A 22,200-nucleotide genomic window follows, 5' to 3' on the forward strand; every position below is an offset into this window, starting at 1 on the left:
ACACAAGCCAGCATGGGATCAAAGCCTGCAGACCTTTCACAGGCACTCACCAACACTGGCTCCTTTTTCTGTCCTCCTCTCTTTCTGTTTCTGCTTCTGCCATTCTCACCTGTCCCACTACTCTTGTGTGGAGCCATCGCGTTAGATGTCTTCTATATTTTTCACCCACTGCACTCCGTCTTCCTTCTGTCGCTCTACCCTTTGTCATCCTTAGAGGGAGTCAGGAGGTGATGCTATTGCGAGGCAGAGCTGAGTAATGTTGGTTCTGGCTTCAGCCCAGCTGCCCGTGTGTGTGTGTGTGTGTGTGTGTGTGTGTGTGTGTGTGTGTGTAAATATATACAGTGTGTTCAGAGCACTTAACTTTTTCCACATTTTGTTATGTTACAGCCTTATTCTAAAATTACATTAATTATTTTCCTCAAAGTTGTACAAACAATACCCCATACTGACAACGTGGACGAAGTTTGTTTAATCTTTGAAAATTTATTAAAAAGAAAAAGAAAAAAACTAAGTATTCACTGCTTTTAGCACCAATAACAGCCTCAGGTCTTTCTGAGTATGATGCTACAAGCTTGGCAAACCTCTTTTTGGGCTGTTTCTCCCGTTCTTCTTTGCAGTACCTCTCATGCTCCATCAGGTTGGATGGGTGCACAGCCATTTTCAGATCTCTCCAGGGATGTTCAGTCGGGTTCAAGTCTGGGCTCTGGCTGCGCCACTTAAGAACATTCACAAAGTTGTATCTTGGCTGTGTGCTTAAGGTCATTGTCCTGCTGAACGATGAGCCATCGCCATCAGGCGGCTGTCATGTGCCTTTTACTGAGGAGTGGTTTCTGTATGGCCACTTTACCATACAGGCCTGATTGGTGGAGTGCTGCAGAGATGGTTGTTCTTCTGGAAGGTTCTCCTCTTTCAACAGAGAAATGCTTAAGCTCTTTCAGAGTGACCATTGGGTTCTTGGTCACCGCTCTGACTAAGGCCCTTCTCTCTCGATCGCTCAGTTTGGTCGGCCGGTCCGCTCTAGGAAGAGTCCTAGTGGTTTCCAACTTCTTCCATTTATGGATGATGGAGGCCATTGGGCTAATTAGGACCTTCAATGCTGCAGCCATTTTTCTGTACCCTTCTCCTGATCTGTACTTCGGTACAATCCTGTCTCAGAGGTCTACAGACAATTCCTTGGACTTTATGGCTTTGTTTGTGCTCTGACGTGCACTGTTAACTGTGGGACCCTATAAAGACAGGTGGGTGCTTTTCCAAAGTACGGAGTTTCCCACAGGTGGACTCCAATCACGCTGTAGAAACATCTCAATCATGATTAGTGGAAACAAGATGCACCAGAGCTCAATTTTGAGTGTCATTGCAAAGGCCACAAATACTTCTGTACATGTGATTTTATTTATTTAAAAAAAAAAATTGGGGGCATTTTCTTTTTTTCTTTTCTTTTTTTTTTTTTTGCAAAGATTTCAAACAAACTTCTTTCATGTTGTCATTATGGGGTATTGTTTTAGAATGTTTAGGAAAATAATGAATTTGATCCATATTAGAAAAAGGCTTTAACATAACAAAATGTGGAAAACGTTCAGTGCTGGCAATAGTTTCTGTATGGGAATGTGTGTGCACACTGTATTTCCTCACCCGCGTACCAAAGGTGGCTGGTGTGCTCGTTGTCAAAACACACGAGTCCAGGATTCAGTGTCTGTTGGCGTGAAATACAGGATTCATTGCAGATACATTCTGAAGGGGAAAAAAAAAATCAACCGGGAGAAGACGAACACGGCATTTCCATTATTTCTGTGTAGCTTTGCCACCTGTCTGTTTGCAGAATCATGGAGGTGGCTGCAGTCCAGCTCAGGTAGGCAGTCTGCACACCTTCTTAGCCGGGAAACCAAGCAGATGGACAGATACGCTCAATTGTGAGTGTATACAATCAAAACATTGATTCTGAGAAGTCACATTTTTGGCACGTTGCCTATAAAACATAGACGGATATTTATGCAGTATGAAAATATTTTAGAAACTTACAGTATTTTACTGTAAAGCTCATCTGTCTTACAAAGAAGAATTTAAACCATTTCTGCTTAATTAGTGAGTTTTTCAAGTTCTTCTTTATTGTCATTTGATAATGATTAATATATGAAGGGCTGAGAAGATTGTGGTGGAGCATAGCAGATGGTGCTGTAGAACATAGGAAAGCAGGGAGAGGAAGAGTTGAGTGGAGCAGAGCAGACTGACTCTGAGTCTCGCGCTCGCGGTTCAGTAGCTTAAGATACACATTGTTTTATTGGTTTATTATTAGTCCTTCATTTCTAATGAAAATATAATTTTGAATGACTATGAACCTTCATCCAAACCGTTAATCACTTGCAGACAACGGTACTATTTTTTATGTTTTTCTCCATATTTCACCCGGAATTTGATGTGAATTCATCCTTACGATTGTCATAGTTTACCGTTAAATGAGAGGTGAGTCTTGATTTCCTCAGTGCTGCTGTCACAGCTATGTGCTTCAGCAATAAGCTCATCACAAATATTTTGGTCTAACCGAAAGAAGCACCAATTAATGTTATGCAATCTCATGGTGATTTCCTGGAAATCTGCTTTTCTGGAAAACGTCCTTTTGGGTAGTGAATGTATAGTAGACCTACTTCTGTATTCTGTGGTTATCACAGCAGCAGTGTCTCACCCGGGCATCCATTCTCCTCTGGTCTCCTCAGGTCCTGCTGGTGTTTGCCAAGGAAGACAGCCAAAGTGATGCCTTCTGGTGGGCCTGCGACCGCGCTGGCTTCAGGTGTAACATCGCACGGACGCCCGAGTCTGCAGTTGAGTGTTTCCTGGACAAGCAGCATGAGATAATAGTCATTGATGCACGCCACTCGCGCTACTTCGAGCCTGAAGCCGTGTGCAGGTGAGGCCTCGCTGCTTTTGTGTTTTTTTTTCTCCTTCTGCAACATTTGCTTAAAGGAATAGCTGATAACTTATCAAAGTGCATACATGCACGAGAAGGTGGATTCCACACTTACGGTATAAATGAAGCTGCAGTCAGCAGCCTGTTAGCGTAGCTTAGCATTACATCTGGAAACGGGTGAATCTGCTACCTGCGCAACACTTTTGGTGTGAATTAATTAAACAAGGTGTGACCTGTTAATTTGGTGAGACGCCTGTTTCCACTCTTTGTGTAAAGCTAAGTTAACCAGCCGGTAGTTGTTACTTCATATATAGATATTATATAACATATTTCCATATTTACCCTTTAACAATCGTATTACACTAGAATTCCTTCAACATCTGTAACTGGCACATTTGGATTTTATTTTTTTTTGTTTTGTTTTCAGAGTGCCAACGGGCACAAACTCAAAAAGATCTTTAAGGGGTTCTATAGTAAGGAGCACATTGTTATTTACTCCAATGGAAAATATCTGATGATGGCGCCATCTGGTGTCAACTGGAGGCACAACAGGCATCTGCAACCTGATGCTGCAAGTTACTGTAGTGTGAGCGCTGACGGTTGCTCATGTTAGGTTTTTTTTTTGTTTTGTTTTTGCTGTAGAAAGAAGCAGCAGGATACTGTATGTCACAGCCGGTAAGAGGCTGTTGAAACAGAACAGGCGCCTGAAGAAGCCTGAACTACAGATTGTGTGTTTGTTTGACATGAAAGCTGGATCCTGGCCCAGGGGAAACCAAGAGTACTTAAGTTGTATAATTTAATTTTTTATTTTTTATTTTTTTTCGCTTGTCGGTTTTTCCACAGCAAAAGCCCCTGGCCACTTTTCAGAAACCGTTTTGACTTTAGAGGAACCTTATTTGCTCCCTGCTCTTGCCAGCTGTTAAGTTCATACTGGTTGCACTGGTCTAAGTTCGTCCCCTGTTACTCTCAGCCAGCCAGGACATGTCAAGAGTTATTTAGGAAGCATTTTTAGGCCTGTGTGTTCTTCACATTTGTGGATCATGCACTATTTTTCTTTCCCAGAAGGTGAAAATGTTCATTTTCCCGTCACTTACTAGTGAAGCTGAAGACAGCGATTAAGGCAAAAGCTTTGAACGTACATCCTCGTGAATAAGTGTGTTAAATATGTCTTATCAACGCTGTGGAAACTTCCCATGCGTGATTACAAGGACTGTCTCTGCATTACTAGTCAAATGGGCCACTCGATATTTTTCACCAAGACAAATGAGTCTGTTTAATTTTATGACTTCTACAGTCTTTTGGGCTGCGGATATTGTTAGATACTGTACTATGCAATCGGCAGTTTTTGGGTACGTTGAAAGCCACTGCCATATTTTTTTTTTTATTTTTTTTTTTTAGAGTGATTTATTGTAAGTGCTTCATTATTTGCTCGAGTAACAGGAACAGGTCATTTATCACTTCTGTCTCCTTATCGCCACAGTTTTGCAGCCTATTCCCATTTGCCCATTTTTCCCTTACTCCTTTCTTCATCTCTTGTTTTTAAATAACACCCCCATCCTATCTGTATCCCCCCCCCATGAGGATCTCTGCCTCAATCATCTGTTAACCTCCTTCCATCCTCCATCACGTCTTCTTATTCCCCCTCCAACCTCCGGGCCACTTTCCCGTTCGTGCTTTGCGGTCGAGCCTCTGAAGCAGATGTTGTGTTTGGTGTGTCTGTGTGAGGCGCACAAATGATTTGGCTGTCTTTTGTGGCAATGACATCACCCCCCACCCCATGTTTATCCTGTACCTGAGTCCAAGCCACTTCTCACAAGCTCCAAGTGTGGATAAAATGAACTCCTGGTGACACTCCTGACTTTTTTTTTTTCTTTCCAGGTTGATCCGTGCTACCAAACCCTCCGAAAACACAGTCATTCTGGCCGTTGTGCCACAAAAGTGAGTGACTTAGTTTCTTTTAAACTGATCCACAGTTTTCTTAAAATGCTTCCACCTGCAAGTTGGTAATAATTGTAATCTGTCATTGTATAGACCTCCTGACCAGGATGAGCCTTCTGTTCTTCCTCTCCTCTGTGCTGGATTCAGCAGAGTACGTCAAACAACTTGCTTAGATATAACTGTGTATTTATAACCAGGGTTTTAGGAAAGAGCCACTCATTGTCAGCAGTGTTCGATGGTGTCACTACACTCTTTCAATTCTCTTTACTTTGTTTGGCCTCCAGAGGTTCGTGGAGAACAGCAGCGTGTCCGCCTGCTATAATGACCTCGTACAGATTGAACACGGAGAGGTGCGCTGCCAGTTCAAACTCAGGTACAGCACAGGGAAAACACCTTCACCGCCGCCTGTATACATGCACAGGTGTGCTGACGTTACTGTGGCTTCATTCACCCGCAGGGCTTGTCGTGCTGTCTTCACCGCTTTGGAGCAATGTCAAGAGGCTGTGGAGATCACCAGCGAGGACCATGTCATACAGGTGCACAGAAGCATGAGCAAAACCACAAACGCTCCTTTAGAGCATCAGGCTTAATTGTACTTTTTTTTTTTTCCGCCGCCCTGTTTGCAGAGATGGCAAAAAAACAAACAAAACAAACAAAAATAAAAAACTGCAGTACAAGTACTGTACGACGTCACTTAAAAAGCATTGAAGTTAACACATTTGTATAAGTCTGGACCAGATTTGTTTTGAAAAGTTGATAATTATAGCAACGGAAATTCATAGTAAGAATCCAAAAAATGGATCCATGATTTCTGTTTACTTGCCGCAGCTGGTTCAATGGATTTTATTCCCTTAACAGATGGTTGAACCATTAGTTCACATCCTACTTTATGAGTTGATTGTAGAATCTACATCTGCAAATGGCGAATAGTAACTAAAGCCGTAAAATAAGTGTGGCTCTTTTGAATGTACAATATTTCCCGCTGAATTGAACTAGAGGATAAGTAACAGTTTAGAAAAGGATCGTAGCATTTTTAGTATCAGTTCTGGGCTGTATATATGAGGTATTGATCATTATTTATAACTGCAGAATAGAGATGAAATACATAATAATAATAATAATAATAATAATAGGTGCCCATGTTTAACATGATGAATAAACATGTCAGTAATTACCAGTGTGGAGAATATTGAACACCCTCCTGCTTTTGCCCCAGTATGTGAACCCAGCGTTCGAGCGGATGATGGGCTACCACAAGGGGGAGCTGATCGGGAAAGAACTGACTGAACTTCCCAAAAGTGACAAGAACAGGGCCGACCTGCTGGACACCATCAACACCTGCATCAAAAAAGGAAAGGTCAGTCATCCATACATCTGCCCACGTGTGAAATAAGCCATCGTCTCTCAGCTTGGTGGCCTCACTGTTGGTGCTGTCTCTGTGTAAGGAGTGGCAGGGCATTTACTACGCCAGGAAGAAGTCGGGCGAAAGTGTGCAGCAGCATGTGAAGATAACACCTGTCATCGGCCAGGGAGGGTAAGATGACTTTACAGCACCCAGAAGGGTTCACGTGCTGCGGATTCTAAGTCACTGACTGATTCTTCTCCCCAACAGGAAAATCCGCCATTTTGTCGCCATCAAGAGGCCTCACAATGACAACAACAATCAGGTGAGTAAAAGGATTATTTCCATCAACATCTGCCTGTTTAGCAGAGCTTTAACGAAATCTAGAGGCCTTCTGTGGGCCCCAGGAGCTTTTACTATCAAGAATGACAATAAAACTCCTGATCTGGGAGGTGAAAGCGCCAACACATTTTTATTTTTTAATTTTTTTTTTTTAGCTGCACTGTTCCAGCCCAAATTTCACAGCACCTGCACATTAGCAACACTTTGAAACGCGACTCTCAAATCTGCCTCACATGCTCCAATTTGGTGCCTTGGATGATAAATAGCTTACAAGCCCACTGGCAGCTGTTGCTTCTACAAAATGAATTAAGGCCACTTCTGAAGATCACAGTGAGCCAGTTTTCCTGTTGTGTGGCTCAAACAAACATCAGTCCATCAGAAGATTTATTCTTACAGTGCAGCCCTGTGAAGAAATAAACGAGTGAGTCCAAACCCGATGTGAGCATTGATTGTAAACCCTGCTGGCAGGAAGTTTTTATAAATAATTCCAATAAACCAGGGACTCAAGTGTCCGATTTGAATACTTTAGCAGGGACGTGCCGTCTCCGGGCTGCCAGCTCTTTTATGCAGTTACGCCGAAGCCGGTGTGTCGCTGCTCTCAGCTGGGTTCCACGCCAATAACATCATACTATGCTAGGCTACAGCTAAGCACCAGGATCCCCTGCTTAAAGCTCGAAGGGGCTGGAAGCCAGGCGCCAAGGTTATTTATACCTCAGGCAAAGCTGCACGGCGGCTAGCTCTCGCTCATTGCTCTCTTTCATCGTGTGCACAGAAGGCGAGTCAGCCCCTGGCACGGCATCCACTCCTGCTTGTTGGGCTTGGGAATCCTTAGGCATGGCAGCGACTGATCCTGTTCTCAAAATCGCAGGTTTCACATGCTGAGTTCGCGCAATGTCAAACTGAACAGGATCATCAGGGTTCATCTCTCCCACGCGTTACGTACTGCATCTTGACTGAGTCCTCCTCGGTTTGACAACCCATGGCCACAGAGGTCCTTTTAGGACACCACTCAACTGATTTTGTATCTTTGCTTAGTACATTTTCCTCCGAACGCTTAAACCCCACATTATTCCTCATCTTTTCCCACCCCAGACGTTTGGCTGGAAACCCCAGTTTCCGTCCCATTGTGTTGTTTAGTTAGCAGTGTAAGCACTCGAGCCTCGCTGCAGGTTCAGGGTCAGTTTTGCCTCACTTTCTTTCAACCGGGGGTCATCGTGCTCTCAGCTGTTTTCTAGCTTCATTACAAAGATGTAGTTTAGATGTTTGTTTGTGGTTTGCAGCCCGGGAAGTCCGTTAAGACGCAGCCAGCTGAATCTGGCAACCTTGCGTGTCATTAAAAGTGTTTATACTGTCTTAATCCTATTTACTCAGTGTGGGACACACTGGAGACCCGAGAGCAAGTGACCCGAGAGCTCTGTAAAAGGAGACTAAGTGTTTGAGATTTAAAATTGAATTTTTAATGGAATGTGATTGTAATTCCTCCTTTGCAACCTGATACTGTTTAGGGATTTTGGTTTATAAAGCGTTGTTAATGTGAAGCCTTTGGATGTGGATTGATGATTGGATGAAAGTGCATCATGCACTGTCAGCAATATGTGAAGGTGCAGTGAGTCACTGGGTGACGACAATTGTGTAACAGGATTACAGGCTCTGCATATCCTCAGGGTGACTATCAGGATGTACTCTACTGTAGAAATTGTTGCCTGTAGTATATATATTTGTTTTATATGTTTTCTTCAAGTATCCTTTTAAATCTTAATGCTACAATATGCAACTTAAGAAAACACGTAGAAGAGCACTTCTCCACAATAACAGATGTTTTTCATCCCATTTTGTATGAGATTTTCTAAGATCATCTGTCATGCAATAATCTTTTAGAAATGTATAGAAATCATCTCACAAATTAGTATCTGGCCTCCAAGTCGAATTGAGCTCATTAAGGGTGTAATTTTCTTTATTTTTCTTTTATTATGCGGCGCAGAGCTCAAACTAAATGGTCAAATAAAGACACAGAACAGCTGCAGTGCTGTTCACTTTTTAAAAGGCTGAATACTGATGTGGTCCGTGTGCAACACTCTGTAAAAATAATGTTTAACATTTTTAGCTTATTTTAAATTTTTAATTTAAATTACATACAGTTCATATTTAAGCAGAAACATGTCTATGCTGTGAATAAATGAACACAGAATTAATTTCATATACAAGAAATAATTTACTACACCAATGTGCATGAATTCCAAATGAATTCAAAAGTAGCAACACTAGTGGTTTTCATTCTTAATCATGACCAAATTTAACAACTTAACACAAGTGTGTCAGAGGTTATTTTCCGGGTTTTGTAGTGTAATGTTCTTCACGTAGACGTGACATGACATAACCATTTTTATATGGGTAAATGCCAAAACTTAACGTTCTGATCCTAAGTCAGTTTTGAGCAAATATGTTGGGACTGTGCTTCGGCCCCATAGGGCAGCGCTGCCTTCACTGTAGAAGAGGAGCAATGATTTACCAGCCGTACTTTCAGAGAAATTACATTTAGGTGGAGTTGCACAGAATCCAGTTGTTGAACTGTGTCACAGTCATGTCCGATGGTCAAGTCAGCTCCATGCAAACATCTGTGCCACTTGCAGTTTGAAGACCCAGCAATGAGGAATATTACAATGGGATGTCGAGGTGAGATGAAAAGATATGTTCAAAGTATAAAGAACATCAAATCGCTGGCTCACTTCAAGTCTTTAATCAACTGGCATATTGCTGCCAGCGTGTTGCTTTCAAGGAGCAGGAAATTACGCTGATTATATTCCTCACAGCAAAGATAAACTAACAGTGACTCTTGGTTGTAGTCCAGACTTGAGCTTTAATCAACTCCTGCTGTCTGTCTGTCAGGTCCACAAGTTCTACAAGGAAGAGCGATGCAGTGGGGACCTTTCTCAGTCAGGTAAGTAGATCAAATGTTTGTTTTTTTTCATGTTAGCAAAACAACTTGTTAAAATTAATAAAGACATTTACCACAGAAATGGGTTTTAGCCAGAAATGTACAATAAAAGTGCAAAAAACAACCAGGAGTTGACCGTGATGCTTTACAACAGTCAGAATATCCTAAGCCACTAATTACAAAAAAACATAAATGCCCGAAAATTTTTGTAAGATAATAACAATATCATTAAAATAATTTAAAAAATTAAAAGTATAACTTAAAAAAACATTCACGATTAAATAGTTTAAAAACATACCAAGTATCTCCTCACTACTTAAACTCAAAAGCCAATTTGAACAAATGCGTCTTCTGCCTGGGGGGTGTTGGTTAAAAGTCGAGCAGCAGCATTTGGAACCGGTTGGAGGCGAGATGGTGAAGCCTGGTCGACTCAGACATAAAGTGCATTACACTAATCCAATCTTGAGCTGACAAAGGCACGAATCGCCCTCCAAGATGAATCATTTACTAATCTGCTATAAATAATTTAAAAATCCCCCCCCCCCCCACAATTTTTTTTTTTGTCTGTTTTAGATCTTTAACTCAGTAGAGAGACCTCCTAGTTGGGCTAAATGACCAGTCACCTACTGAAAAAGAACATTAGTATTTACCAATAGTTTGTGGCTCCTTCTTAAAAATTCATTTGCACTTTTAAGTACAGTAACTGATTAACATTGACTGATGGCTTATTGAAATTTAAACCTACTTCTCTATATTAACATTTAAAATGGAAGACTTCAATGGCTTAGGTGGTTCCTCCTATAGAACTCTTCGCAAACTCTTTGCCCAGGAACTGTCCACACTCTGGCAACCCAAAGAGATTATTAAAATAATCTGTTAAGAATAAGTTACTAGGGTCTCTATGACTTCCAGCAGGCTATCAAGCTTCCATAATGGAACTACAGCAGCTACTAAATGCAGTGCCTCACATCCCCGTGGACCCCACACTGCAATGCTTCTAACGCTTCAGCAAGCTAACAATAACTAATGTCCACACCATCTGTGTATAGGAAATGCTACATAGGCAAAATTAAATAATGTGTGTCAAGATTTAATAAAAAGAGAACTTGGACATAAAAAATGAGTAAGAGTTGTTTTTTTTTTTAAATAAATTGATTGGCAGTAATGTTTTTTTCTTTTTTAAAACTACAGATTTGAAATTGGAGGAAAAAAATAATGCTTTGTTTATTAACTTTATTTTGAAATTATTTTAATAAAAATATTTAGTGGTTGTCGGTTTTTGTTTTTTTTCTACTTATTTGATGACATTTAAATCCATCCGGATAAGAGTTTTAAATATTTTCTACCAAGCAGCAGACTGAATATTTATTCATTCAAATGGGTAGAAGACTGCTGATTGAGTTAAATTGTCTATTTGGTTTTTCAAAATAAAATATCAACTGCAAATGTAATTACCTCCCTCTACCTGTCTGCAGAGTGCAACTCCCTACGCCACCGAGACAGGAGGAAAGATTCAATTGATGCCAGATCGCTCAGTTCCCGTGGTAGCGATGGTAAGGTTTGGTTTTTTTTTTGTAGAGAAGATGCAAAGTGGAGGTACAGAGAGGGTATAAGGGGAATGAGATAACAAAGGAAGAAGGAAGTGATGATTGGAGATGAGTCATACTGTGTTAGGCACTTGAACTAAAGAGATCCTACAGAGAGGTGTTGTGGGCTGATGACAGTATGTTCAACCCCTCCTCAACTCACTTTTGAATCGGTGGCTGCTATTTTTAAGCAGCTCAGCACTGCTGCTCTTCTGTAGCCTTTAAACAATTTCCACTCTCTCTACACATCCTTGAAAACGATTAAATAATCTTTTCTTCGCATTCACATTTCCTTAATTTTCCCTTTCTTTTTAAGTCTTTTGTCGATTGTGGGGGGGGGGATCAAGCACTTGCATCTTTTCTCAAATTATTCCAATCGGCCGTTTTAAACATTAATTAACCCTCTTTTTAGTTCTCTTGTTTCTACTTCCATATAGAATAAATTAAATACTGTAAGTACTGTAATCAGCTTTTAAGCACGACAAAAATGTTTGACGTGACATTACACATACAAACTTGTAATTATTGTAAAATTTGATAAAATTATAATTCTTTCTAGTACCTGCCAGTTTAAAAATCTCTGCATGCTTCTTTTCAGTTGCAGTGGGAATGTTGATGAATGGACTGTACAGGCTGAAAATCAGTGAGCACTGTGGTTGTCGCTATTCACGGACATTTTGTTATTTATAATTGCAGCTCCCAGTTTACAGAATCGAAGATATTCCTCTGTCGCCAGGATTCACTCCATGACTATCGAAGCTCCCATTACCAAGGTATCAGCATTCAGTCGTTTCCCACACAAAGAAAAAAAGCAACTTAGTGGCTTCAAGCTTACAGACCAAGCGGTCACTGTTGTGCTGTAGAGTTGGCATTTTCCCCACCAAAGGGCATGAATTCTTGTTAATAGATTTATTTATTGTCCTTTTGGCTTATCCCGTGAGTTCAGGGTCAGCTGATCATTGTCCGCATGTTGATGCACAGTTGCACAGTTTTTACGCCGGATGCCCTTCCTGACGCAACCCTCCCCAATTTCTACCGGGCTTGGTCTGCTGGGGAGAGGAATGGGCTGTCAGGGACATTTCGACATATAGCATATAGATTAAGAGATGAAAAATTTGAACATTTCCAAAAACATGGTTTGACTTTGTAAATATGGGCAACAATAGGAGTGTACATTGATGCGAGGAGGGAAAAAAAAAATCTGTATTTCTGTGTGTTTCTAATTAAAACTACAGCACAAAGTGTGCAAGTTAAGTGGAGTGTGCTGAACCGTTTTTGTGGCTGTGCTTCTTCAATCACCAACTACGGAGGTTTGTTTTTGTGGGGTTGACCTTTCATTGCACCAGGTTTAGGGGTGGTTGATCGTCCCTCTCTGGTTCTCTACAAACTATTGCTATGTGATTGACTGTAGCAAATCTCATGCATGCATCGTGCCAAGCTGGGCCAGAGAAAGTGCTCTCCTGTCTATCTGAGGGCCAAGGCAGAGAGACGTACACAGGCGGACAACCATTCGCACTCACATTCACACGTACAAACCAATTTAGACTCATTAATCTCACGGGCATGTCTTTGGACTGTGGGAGGAAACCGGAGCGGCCGCAGGAAACCCACGCAAGCAGGGAGAGAACAAGCAAACTCCACAAAGACGGGCTGCAGGGAAAGTTCATCTGCAGGAACCTTCTTACAATTAACAATTTCATACTGTGACAGTTATGCAACGTGATGCCTTCAGCACATAAAAACACAAAATGTTTCTTCCACTAAAGAAATGACTCATCCGAGCTCCCTCATCTACTAGCGGTCATCAGGTTCCACGTGTTGGAATTCCGTCCAAAACCGACTTGTTTTATTGCTCTTTAACAGCTTTTCACATCGGCCGACGTGTGACTTTCATTATAGCACCTAAATTTGGACACAAGGACTGTTCGTTCACATTCCTGCCACTTAAAGTGTATTATTCAAAGACCATATAAACCATTTCACCAGCCTGGTCCTTGGAGGCCTTGTCTGCACAGCCTAATGTTGTTCGACTGAGCCAGTAATGGAGGGATTGCCTCTCATGACTGCTAATACGCAGACATAACAATTAATCCGATATCCTATTAGTGAGAAGATGTGACCACTGTCCTGTTCGTCCTGTTTCCATTTGCTATTCAAACTCACTTTCTTGCAAAGTACCCAGACTTTGTGGAAACCTATCCATACTTGAAAATATTTTGAGAAGTGCTGCTAATGGGACGTTTAGAGTAGACGGAAACAAAAACAGAACTCAGAGTCCAACAGAGTCCAACCCCACTTTTAGGGACCTTGGTGCTACTCTATTGAGACTCTTAGAGTAATTTGTGAACACTTAAGCAAATTACATTTGGGGCAAAAATGAGAAATCCCATTGTTTGGGTGCATTCTAGGAAATCGAATTTCGTAGGACTGTTTACAACGTAGATAAATGTCCACTCCCACTATTCACTGTTAATGTCAGTGAATGTCTTACTGTGAGTACTGTGAACATTTAATGGAAACATCCAGAATAACTTTGGTCGTCTGTGTTCTCTTTGACCCCACCATCATAATGTGAGGGCTTGTAGCTGGATGGCTGTTTGATAAGAGACACTATTTTTGTCTGTCTCACATTGTCTCGCTCTGGCTCCTACTGCAGGTCCTGTGATGCTCTCCTGTTTGTGTTGGAGAGGCAGCTTTATTTAGACTTTTTTTTTTTTTTTTTTTTTTGGGCCACAGATTAGATTGCTCCAGCATCACATGCACATCTCCATGGAACAAGCCCAAAGAAAGGAACACTGTGTTGTGGCATGTCTTGAAGAGGGCTCTTTGTGGTTTTGTTTGCATGTAGTGTCTGTTTTGCAGCACAACAGGGACTTTTCTGTTTCCTGTTCCCCAGGTAATAAACATCATCAATGCAGCCCAGGAGAGCAGCCCGGTAACAGTAGCTGAGGCTCTGGATCGCGTGCTGGAGATCCTGAGGACCACTGAGCTCTACTCCCCACAGCTCGCCTCCAAAGAAGATGACCCTCACACCAATGACCTGGTTGGGGGGCTTATGAGTGTAAGAGGCCTGCACTTAACATATGCTTCCGGGTTCATTCACAAGTATAGGTACTTGAAATGCTTTACAATGAAAAGTTGTAACACTGAAATTCTTGTAAAACTATCTTACATCACGAGTATAAAATTAAACATGAATTCTTCTTGAACCGCGACATTTTTTGGCTTCCAAACTCGACGCCAATGCCAACAGGGTCCTTGCCTATTTGTTTTCTGATGTTGAATAAGTCTAAGTATGGGGTGAGTCACTGCACTGATGGTTTTTTTTTTTTTTTTTCCAGCTACTTTTTTCAGATCTAGCAGCTGAGTTCAGCAACATCGAGTTAAAAAAAAAATGTTTTGCATACAACATTAGACAGCTTTTAAATGTTTTAAATAATAAAGCTGGTGATATTCTTTATTCTTACTTTTGTCTACAAATCCCATAAAATCAAAAAAGCAACAGTGACTTGATCCTACACACACACTGTACACACAGCCTGTTACATCTCACTGTTTTCCTCTGAGCCAAAAACTAATAAAAGCCCAGAATGATCCTTCGCTAACATGAACACACACGGGTTTATTCATAAATCACTCCCACAAGTACTCAGTTCATTTCAACTCCATTTAAATGGCACCAATTCCCAATAAAAATCAAGGCTCTTTACGTAAGGTCACAATTTTACAGATTTACAGGGGGAATTCAACAAGCACTAGGCGACAGTGGAGTGGAAACCCTCCCTTTAACGTACCGTATACCTCTGACAGAGTTAGGCTCAGGTTGGGTGACCATCTGCTCTAATCAGGCACTGACTATTATTCTTCAGCTGAAAATATTCCCCAACAAATGCACCATTTACTCCACTTCAGGATTGATGTCAGTGGCGTATGAACAAAAACATTGCTGGTTACGGTGCATTTGTGGCATATTTTATTATTAATAATTATCTTAACCTTTGCACTTGAGTAAATATTTGCCTTCAGCGTGAATCATATTTGTAATTACATTGTTTTCCATTTTTAGGATGGGCTGCGGAGACTCTCTGGGAATGAATACGTCTTCTGCAAAAGTAAGTTTTACAAAGCAAATGAAGCATCACACTATGACACTGACGATGCATCGCAATACAAAACTCCTAATACAGTATGATCACCACTTAGAAAAATTAATGTGTTTGCACTACTCTTCATACCTCATAGATAAGAGTTGGAGCATGTTTTGAACTAATTGTGAAAAATGTTGCACGCTGTATTTTTGAAACTGCCGATGTTATGCTGGGAGTTGGATGAAATCATCAATCCCACATCTGACACTCGTGTTTTGTCTTGTGCTCTAGCCAGGAGCTCACTAGCTTAGTCTGGAATAAAGACTGGGAGCCAGGGGAAACAGCTTGCTTGGCTCTGTCCGATTTATGTGGGGAAAAAAAAGCATCTCCTAGCACCTCAGATGCTTATTGAACATTGTGGGGTTTTTTTTTAAATCTGTGCTCAAAGATAAATGTGAAAGTTGGCTCTTGTTGGCTCTCAAGGGAATCATGCAGTATGTCTTGGCTGTGGCCTGTGGCTGGGTGCCGTGACTTCCTGAAGTGTCCCCCAGATTCATGGGAACTGACAATGGCTTTGTTTTTGCATTTCCCTGCTTGATGTAACATGGTAATTAGGAGCTTAAGAGTTAAGTTGAGGAGTATCTAAGCTAATTGTCGCTTGCGCGACAGTTAATGCTTTGACTTACATGTTTTACAGGATTTGTCCCATTTTAAATTTCAAGAAAACAAATGAGCACATTTGCCAAAATGATCAACCATGAAGTTGAAAACACAGATTTCTAAAAGTTTTTTTTTTTTGTTAGACTAATTAGACCAGCCGCACCACTAATGCATTGCCAGGATTTCTGGTCTGCGTTACGGAGTCAGCTACAAAGCCACAGAAATGTTTCGTTGCCTTGAATCTTTAACCGAGTTGGAGGCATCACCTCATTAATGTAAAACAAGAGACAACAACAGGAGAGGACACAATAGGGCCGATTGTATACTCGCATGATTTCACTTCCCCTTTTATGGCCACATGATCCGAGTGGGTACAAAACAGAAGAAAAGTGCTCTGTACACAGTGTCAACTGACATATTATCCAATAGTCATCACAGTATTCATAAACAATAAAAGTGCAGCATGTAGTGTGATGCAGGATCAGTGAGAGAGAGCAAGAGGCAGACGACAGCAGACAACAGTTTCTCTTAAACCAGGTCGTTTTTGTGGACAAAGACCTGCAGGGCCTCTCACAGGGGGTTGCAGCATACGATTACAAATCGGGGGGGGCGAGTACTGTTCTTCACTTTGAATTTCTTTGCAAATGTCACTCAGGAATGTTTTGAGGGAACTTGTTTAAATTTGATCACAAATGTCCAACGGGACTTAATAATAAACTCATTTAGTTTTTGGATTCCAATGCCGAGATTACTACGGCCCCGTGTCCGTCCATTCTGAGGAACACAGTACCCCAGAAAAGCCTTGATGTTATTTCTTCATGTTTGGCACAAGTGTCCACTTGGACTCAAGGAGGAATTGATTAGGTTTTGGTGGTCAAAGGACCTCGCGTCTATCCCATTCTTGTCAACGCTTTATCTCAAAAAAGCTTGGAGGGAATTGGATTACATCTGGCACAAAAGGTGACTTGGATTCATGCATGAACCTATTGCCATGTGTAGCAGAACAACATGTGCATTTATGCCATTAAACTTCCCTACATTCAAATATCTCTCAGCTTCTTGCCGAAAAACTCCTCCAGATGACAACACGTGGAGGAACCTTCAGTTTAGATGATGTCATCTTTTTGCTCACACTACGGAGTTTGTAATCATGGCCAACCTGCTTTTCCAGAGCTGAACTGATCTGAACTCCTCCGGGTGATGTCTAATAGGGAACATGGGGAAGTTTAAAAGCATTAATGTACATTTAAAACCTAAACTAAAGCCATAGAAAGAAAGTGGAACATTGGTGAAGTCGCCCTTTAATGAGTTAAAAACAGGTAGAATTTATTTTCTTTATTTTTACCATCACAGAGATTATGGAACATCTGCTGCCCAAGTAAATAAATATTAAATTTAAGGAAGAAAGCGTCACAATGTTTGAAGTTCCTCTAAATGTAAATTTGCCTGGGAGTGTATTATATAACCCCATTATAATGATTAAAGCCATAAGAGCACTTAACTGAGAGAAGATCTAAATCAGGGGTCGGTTTTCTGAGGAGTTGTCATCCTCTCATCAAGTTGACAACAGTCTCCTTCCATCAGCACTCCCCCAATTCTTTAAACAATCTTATCACTCACCATCTTCCTCCCAAAGGACCAGATTTACAAAGTGAGACACTTAACCAGTGTGTTTGCACATGTATATAGATGGTGTGTCAGAGAGCCAAGGTTGGTCCAGTCATTATTTAGCTCTCAAATCCCACGTCTCCTCTTTTATGGTCATATCACCTTGAACCGTGTGTGCTTCTGTCTGTGTGCTAGATATGAGCCAGAGCCAGCTGGCTATCCCAGTCACTCTGAATGACGTCCCTCCATCCATCGCTGAGATGCTGAATGATGAGGAATGCTGGGAGTTCAACATCCTGGAGCTGGAGGCAGCCACACACAAGAGGTGCAAAGATGGTCGATACTGAATGAGCAGAAACACTCATTCACACATTTACCTGTATTGACTTGTGCATCGCAATAATTTCATTGCCTGCCTTTTTAAAATTAGGGTAAATCTCCGTCTCCTGTGAATATTTCTGTGTGTTAAAGGGATTAAACAAGATACATGGGTCATTTATTTCCACTTTACACAGAGCCAGGCTACGGTTTATGCTAAGCTAAGTATCTCTGTAAGAAGCAATGTGGAGTGCTACTAGGTAAAAGTCTGAAAAGCACATAGCAGTCCTCTATATTACCCCTGCAGACCGCTGACTTACCTCGGGCTGAAGGTCTTCACGAGCTTTGGAGTGTGTGAGTTCTTGAATTGCTCGGAGTCCACGCTGCGCTCCTGGTTGCAGCTGATGGAGGCGAGCTACCACTCCTCCAACTCCTACCACAACTCGACACACGCCGCAGACGTCCTGCACGCTACGGCCTACTTCCTACGCAAAGAGAGAGTGAAGGTTAGAGGAAACACACACACACACACACACACACACACACACACACACACACACACACACACACACTTCAGATGGTAGAACGCTTGCATGTGGACGCATTTTGCAGCAGCCATTCACATTGAAGAGTGAGCGGAGTGTTGGCGAGGTTACAATGGCCACGCTGTGAATCTGTATGAATATAATTTGGCACCTCCGGTCAGCTGACAGCCCGACTGCTAATACATGAGACACTAATAAGCATAAATAAATCAGCTACAGTAGCATGACTTTAACATTTGTAATGTCTTGCAATCTCTTTCGCCTCAGCTATATAAAAAGGGGGACAGATTTTTCCCTTTTTCGTCCGTTTCTCAAATAGTTTTCTTCAAGGATAAATTTATTATACAAACCAAGTATCCAAGCCTCCGTGGTGCCATGTAGATTGGACAAACTTGTGAATTTTGAGCTATACAAATGTAATTGAACTGGCTTGTTTAAATAAGTTTTACACATGCACAACATTGTTTCTGAAGAAAAAAAACTGGCACTCTAACAAGGCACTGAGGTACCAAAATAACTCAAATTTAGTCCTGCAAATTAGACTTTGGGCTGCTTTTTCACAAAAGTGTGAAGCAGAATGCTTTAGTATACACGTGTGAAATTTTAGATGTATTTAAATAAAGGAAAACATTTGTTAGCCACCACAAAAGTTCACCTCATGGTCCGAAATGCCATATGTCCCCATTAACAGCAAAATAAATGCAGCCAAGGTGAAAAAGTGTTTTGGAAACTGTTGATCTCAATGAGCTCTAGCAAAAGTCAAAGAAGTATCCTTTTCTACATGCATTATGTTCCAGCAGGTGCAAACTGGCTCTGTTTGTTTTTATAATAATCCACCTTACATCTTTCATAAGAATATATCTAATACTGTCATCACCCCCCGTCTCATTCAGAACAGTCTGGATCAGGTGGATGAGGTGGCTGCGTTGATAGCAGCCACAGTGCACGACGTGGACCACCCGGGCAGGACCAACTCTTTCCTTTGCAACGCAGGTAGTGAACTGGCGATCCTGTACAACGACACAGCCGTGCTGGAGAGTCACCATGCGGCCCTCGCCTTCCAGCTCACTATCCGCGATGGCAAAAGCAACATCTTTAAGAACATCGACAGGTCTGTCGTAGCACATAGCGGTGGGCTTGAGCTGCAGGCGTTGTAGTAATGTACTGATCCCGATGTTTCTTTATCCACTTCACGCTCCACAATGATGACAGGAATCAGTTCCGAACGCTGCGACAGGCCATCATTGACATGGTGCTGGCCACAGAGATGACCCGGCACTTTGAGCACGTCAGCAAGTTTGTCAACAGCATCAACAAGCCAATGGCTGCCATAGAAGAGACCAGCACCAGTGTAAGTGCAGGTGGACTTCAGCAACCTTAAGCTTAGAAGAACCATTTATTGATTTCTTGTTAATTAGTGAATGTTTGCATCGAAGAAAAAGAGACAAATGTGTGCACGGTCCAGTCCACATGCTTATGTTTTACACATCTGTCCTACAGAGCGTGAACAGCGACTGCGACGGTCAGGCCAATATCAGGAACTCTCCTGAGAACCGTCTGCTGATCAAGAGGATGCTGATCAAGTGTGCAGATGTGGCCAACCCCTGCAGACCGCTTGAGCTCTGCATCGAGTGGGCTGGTCGGATCTCAGAAGAGTACTTTGCACAGGTGTGGCGTCCACAAACTAATACAGCTCACTTTAACGAGAGGAGTTTCTCAATGTCCTATGAATGGGCTACAGATGTAGCTTAAGTGTGCATTTACAGTAGCTTCACCACTGATTTCTATTGTTGCCCTGCAGACGGATGAGGAGAAGAGACAGGGGCTTCCGGTGGTGATGCCGGTGTTCGACAGGAACACCTGCAGCGTGCCCAAATCTCAGATCTCCTTCATAGACTACTTCATCACGGATATGTTTGATGCCTGGGACGGTAAGAATGTTGTTTGTAGTGTAATCTGCTGTCACATGTTGCTTTTCCTCTTCCGTTTTTCTCCCCTTGGTGTTTTTTTTGTGTCATTTCAGCTCCCACTTAACTTCTATGTAGGATGCAATTCTGTAAAAGTTCAAGGCCACAAGCAGGTGCCACAAACCACAGTTTCACAAACTTCTCCTTCAAAGGACTAAGTACCTGTTGTTGTTGTTGTTCAGTTTATAATGTATAGTTTTTGACAGGTAATTGCAGTTTTCAGTCTTTATCTATTTAATAATCGTCTCTAACTTATTAGTATTGTCCTTCAGTCTGGGAACTTTTAATTTAATTGGTCCCAAATGAATCATATTGGAGGACAACCAGAGATATGTTTAGTATCTTAAATCACCTCTACAGTTTGTTGAAATGATTGCAATATTTTTTCAAGCGAAAGCTTTTATTTTAAATTATTTTGGTTACAATGTTTGCATGCACAAAATACTGCATCATGCTTAAAATATTAATAGTTCTACTAGCAATGGCGAACTTGGCTGCAGGTAACAAAGCTTCTTCTTAGTTTTCCAACTTTATGTGATTTCGTTCCCAGCTTCAACTTGGTACATGGGAAGTTTTATATATTTATAAAAGCTCATTTAGAGACAGGAGTTAAATTCAGGTTGTAGCCAGTTTGAAATGTTTTGTTCTGAACGAGGCAGGAAAATCTTGGGGGTTTTTAAGAGAAAGGGAGCCTTTATAATAAGAAATATTAACTTGAATTGTATAGTATTAATTTTTATTTGTTCATATGATGAAAATTATAATGTGTTTTTTAGCCTTTAAGCTGTTTTTTGTTTTGTTTTTTAAATCTAATTGTTTTTGTGTTTTAAGAAACTGCTATAAAAAAAAAAAAAAAACGCTGAAATTTCCCCTTGTTATAAAATGTTTATGAATCCCTCCAGGATTTAGTTGACATTTTTGTGGTTGTCATGGCCTATAATGGCAGATTTGGTAACAGCTTTTCTTTTTTTTTTTAATGATGTAAATTGTGAGGTCCTGCAGAATTTACAGGGGATTGGTTAAATAATTGTTTGCGACTGAATGTCCCACTATTGCGCCAATTTACCATGAACAGGTTATTACTGTGTGCACGAACATATCATGGCAAAGCACCTGATAGTTGTCGGGACATTTCACATGGTAGGAAAACCTCAGATGATTCCCGGATCTGTCCAGTGAATGTCACAATTCCATGGCAGTCCATTCGGGAACTTGGACTAATGTGGTGGCCAGTCGTGACCAATCGACTGCCAGATTTAATTTGCAGGCATCCAAACAACCGATATCTGTAACCACTTATCCTGATCAGGGTTGCAGGGGGCTGGAGCCAATCCCAGCAACAGGCTGCGTACACCCTGGACAGGTAGTCAGGGCCAACACGGCCAACACAACCATTCGCACCCACAGGCTATTTAGAGTCATCATGCATTTCCTCAGACTGTGGGAGGAAACTGGAGTAGCAGGTGTCCATCACTGCTGCTGAACTTTCTACTGTATGTTTACAAGTGACCAACTCAGCCTCCTCTCTGGAATCCGACTAGGACTCGGGTGTTGTCCGAATTCATAGAAACAGAACCGGCCTGTACTGTAAATCTCTGCCACATTTCCAGTTTGTTCAGCGATTCACTAAGGATGACTGAAACAAACATAGCAATTCAGTGAGGATAAAACAGAATTTGTTACATGGAGATCTTCACCCCTGCCCTCCGCTACTGCCTTCAATGATTTCTTCATTTTTCTTGGCAGATTACAGGATAGGAAATTACAGGAAAGGGGGGAGAAGGAGGAGGAGGAGGAGGAGGCGGCGGCGTCAAAAGAAATGGGATGGGATAGTATGTTGCTTATAGCTCCCCATTCCCACTGAATTTCCATTTGAGTTTAGTCTCCCCAAGAGGGAACATGTTTACTGTCAACAGAGCTCTGATGTCACGGAAAGATTGCAAATGTCAGTGGGACAGAGTGAAACTGC

At 41.5% G+C, this 22,200-nt stretch overlaps 1 protein-coding gene across 4 annotated transcripts in view; it reads left to right on the top strand.

Annotated features, from left to right (window-relative positions):
* The window catches only part of pde8b (phosphodiesterase 8B), a 41,939-nt gene that overhangs the window by 15,534 nt on the left and 4,205 nt on the right, over positions 1-22,200 (top strand). For all 4 annotated transcript variants that reach the window (XM_067483873.1, XM_067483872.1, XM_067483874.1 and 1 more), the window contains exons 3-21: positions 2,712-2,902; positions 4,781-4,840; positions 4,934-4,991; positions 5,125-5,213; positions 5,298-5,376; positions 6,057-6,197; positions 6,286-6,374; positions 6,453-6,507; positions 9,411-9,462; positions 10,935-11,012; positions 11,742-11,818; positions 13,942-14,106; positions 15,112-15,157; positions 17,597-17,726; positions 18,027-18,225; positions 19,158-19,375; positions 19,477-19,615; positions 19,765-19,932; positions 20,066-20,195. In XM_067483873.1, the coding sequence (XP_067339974.1) occupies positions 2,712-2,902; positions 4,781-4,840; positions 4,934-4,991; positions 5,125-5,213; positions 5,298-5,376; positions 6,057-6,197; positions 6,286-6,374; positions 6,453-6,507; positions 9,411-9,462; positions 10,935-11,012; positions 11,742-11,818; positions 13,942-14,106; positions 15,112-15,157; positions 17,597-17,726; positions 18,027-18,225; positions 19,158-19,375; positions 19,477-19,615; positions 19,765-19,932; positions 20,066-20,195 (2,164 nt within the window). The remainder of the gene's footprint in view (positions 1-2,711; positions 2,903-4,780; positions 4,841-4,933; positions 4,992-5,124; positions 5,214-5,297; positions 5,377-6,056; positions 6,198-6,285; positions 6,375-6,452; positions 6,508-9,410; positions 9,463-10,934; positions 11,013-11,741; positions 11,819-13,941; positions 14,107-15,111; positions 15,158-17,596; positions 17,727-18,026; positions 18,226-19,157; positions 19,376-19,476; positions 19,616-19,764; positions 19,933-20,065; positions 20,196-22,200) is intronic.

The sequence above is a fragment of the Channa argus genome, chromosome 18, assembly GCF_033026475.1.
Source record: "Channa argus isolate prfri chromosome 18, Channa argus male v1.0, whole genome shotgun sequence".
Taxonomy (NCBI): domain Eukaryota; kingdom Metazoa; phylum Chordata; class Actinopteri; order Anabantiformes; family Channidae; genus Channa; species Channa argus.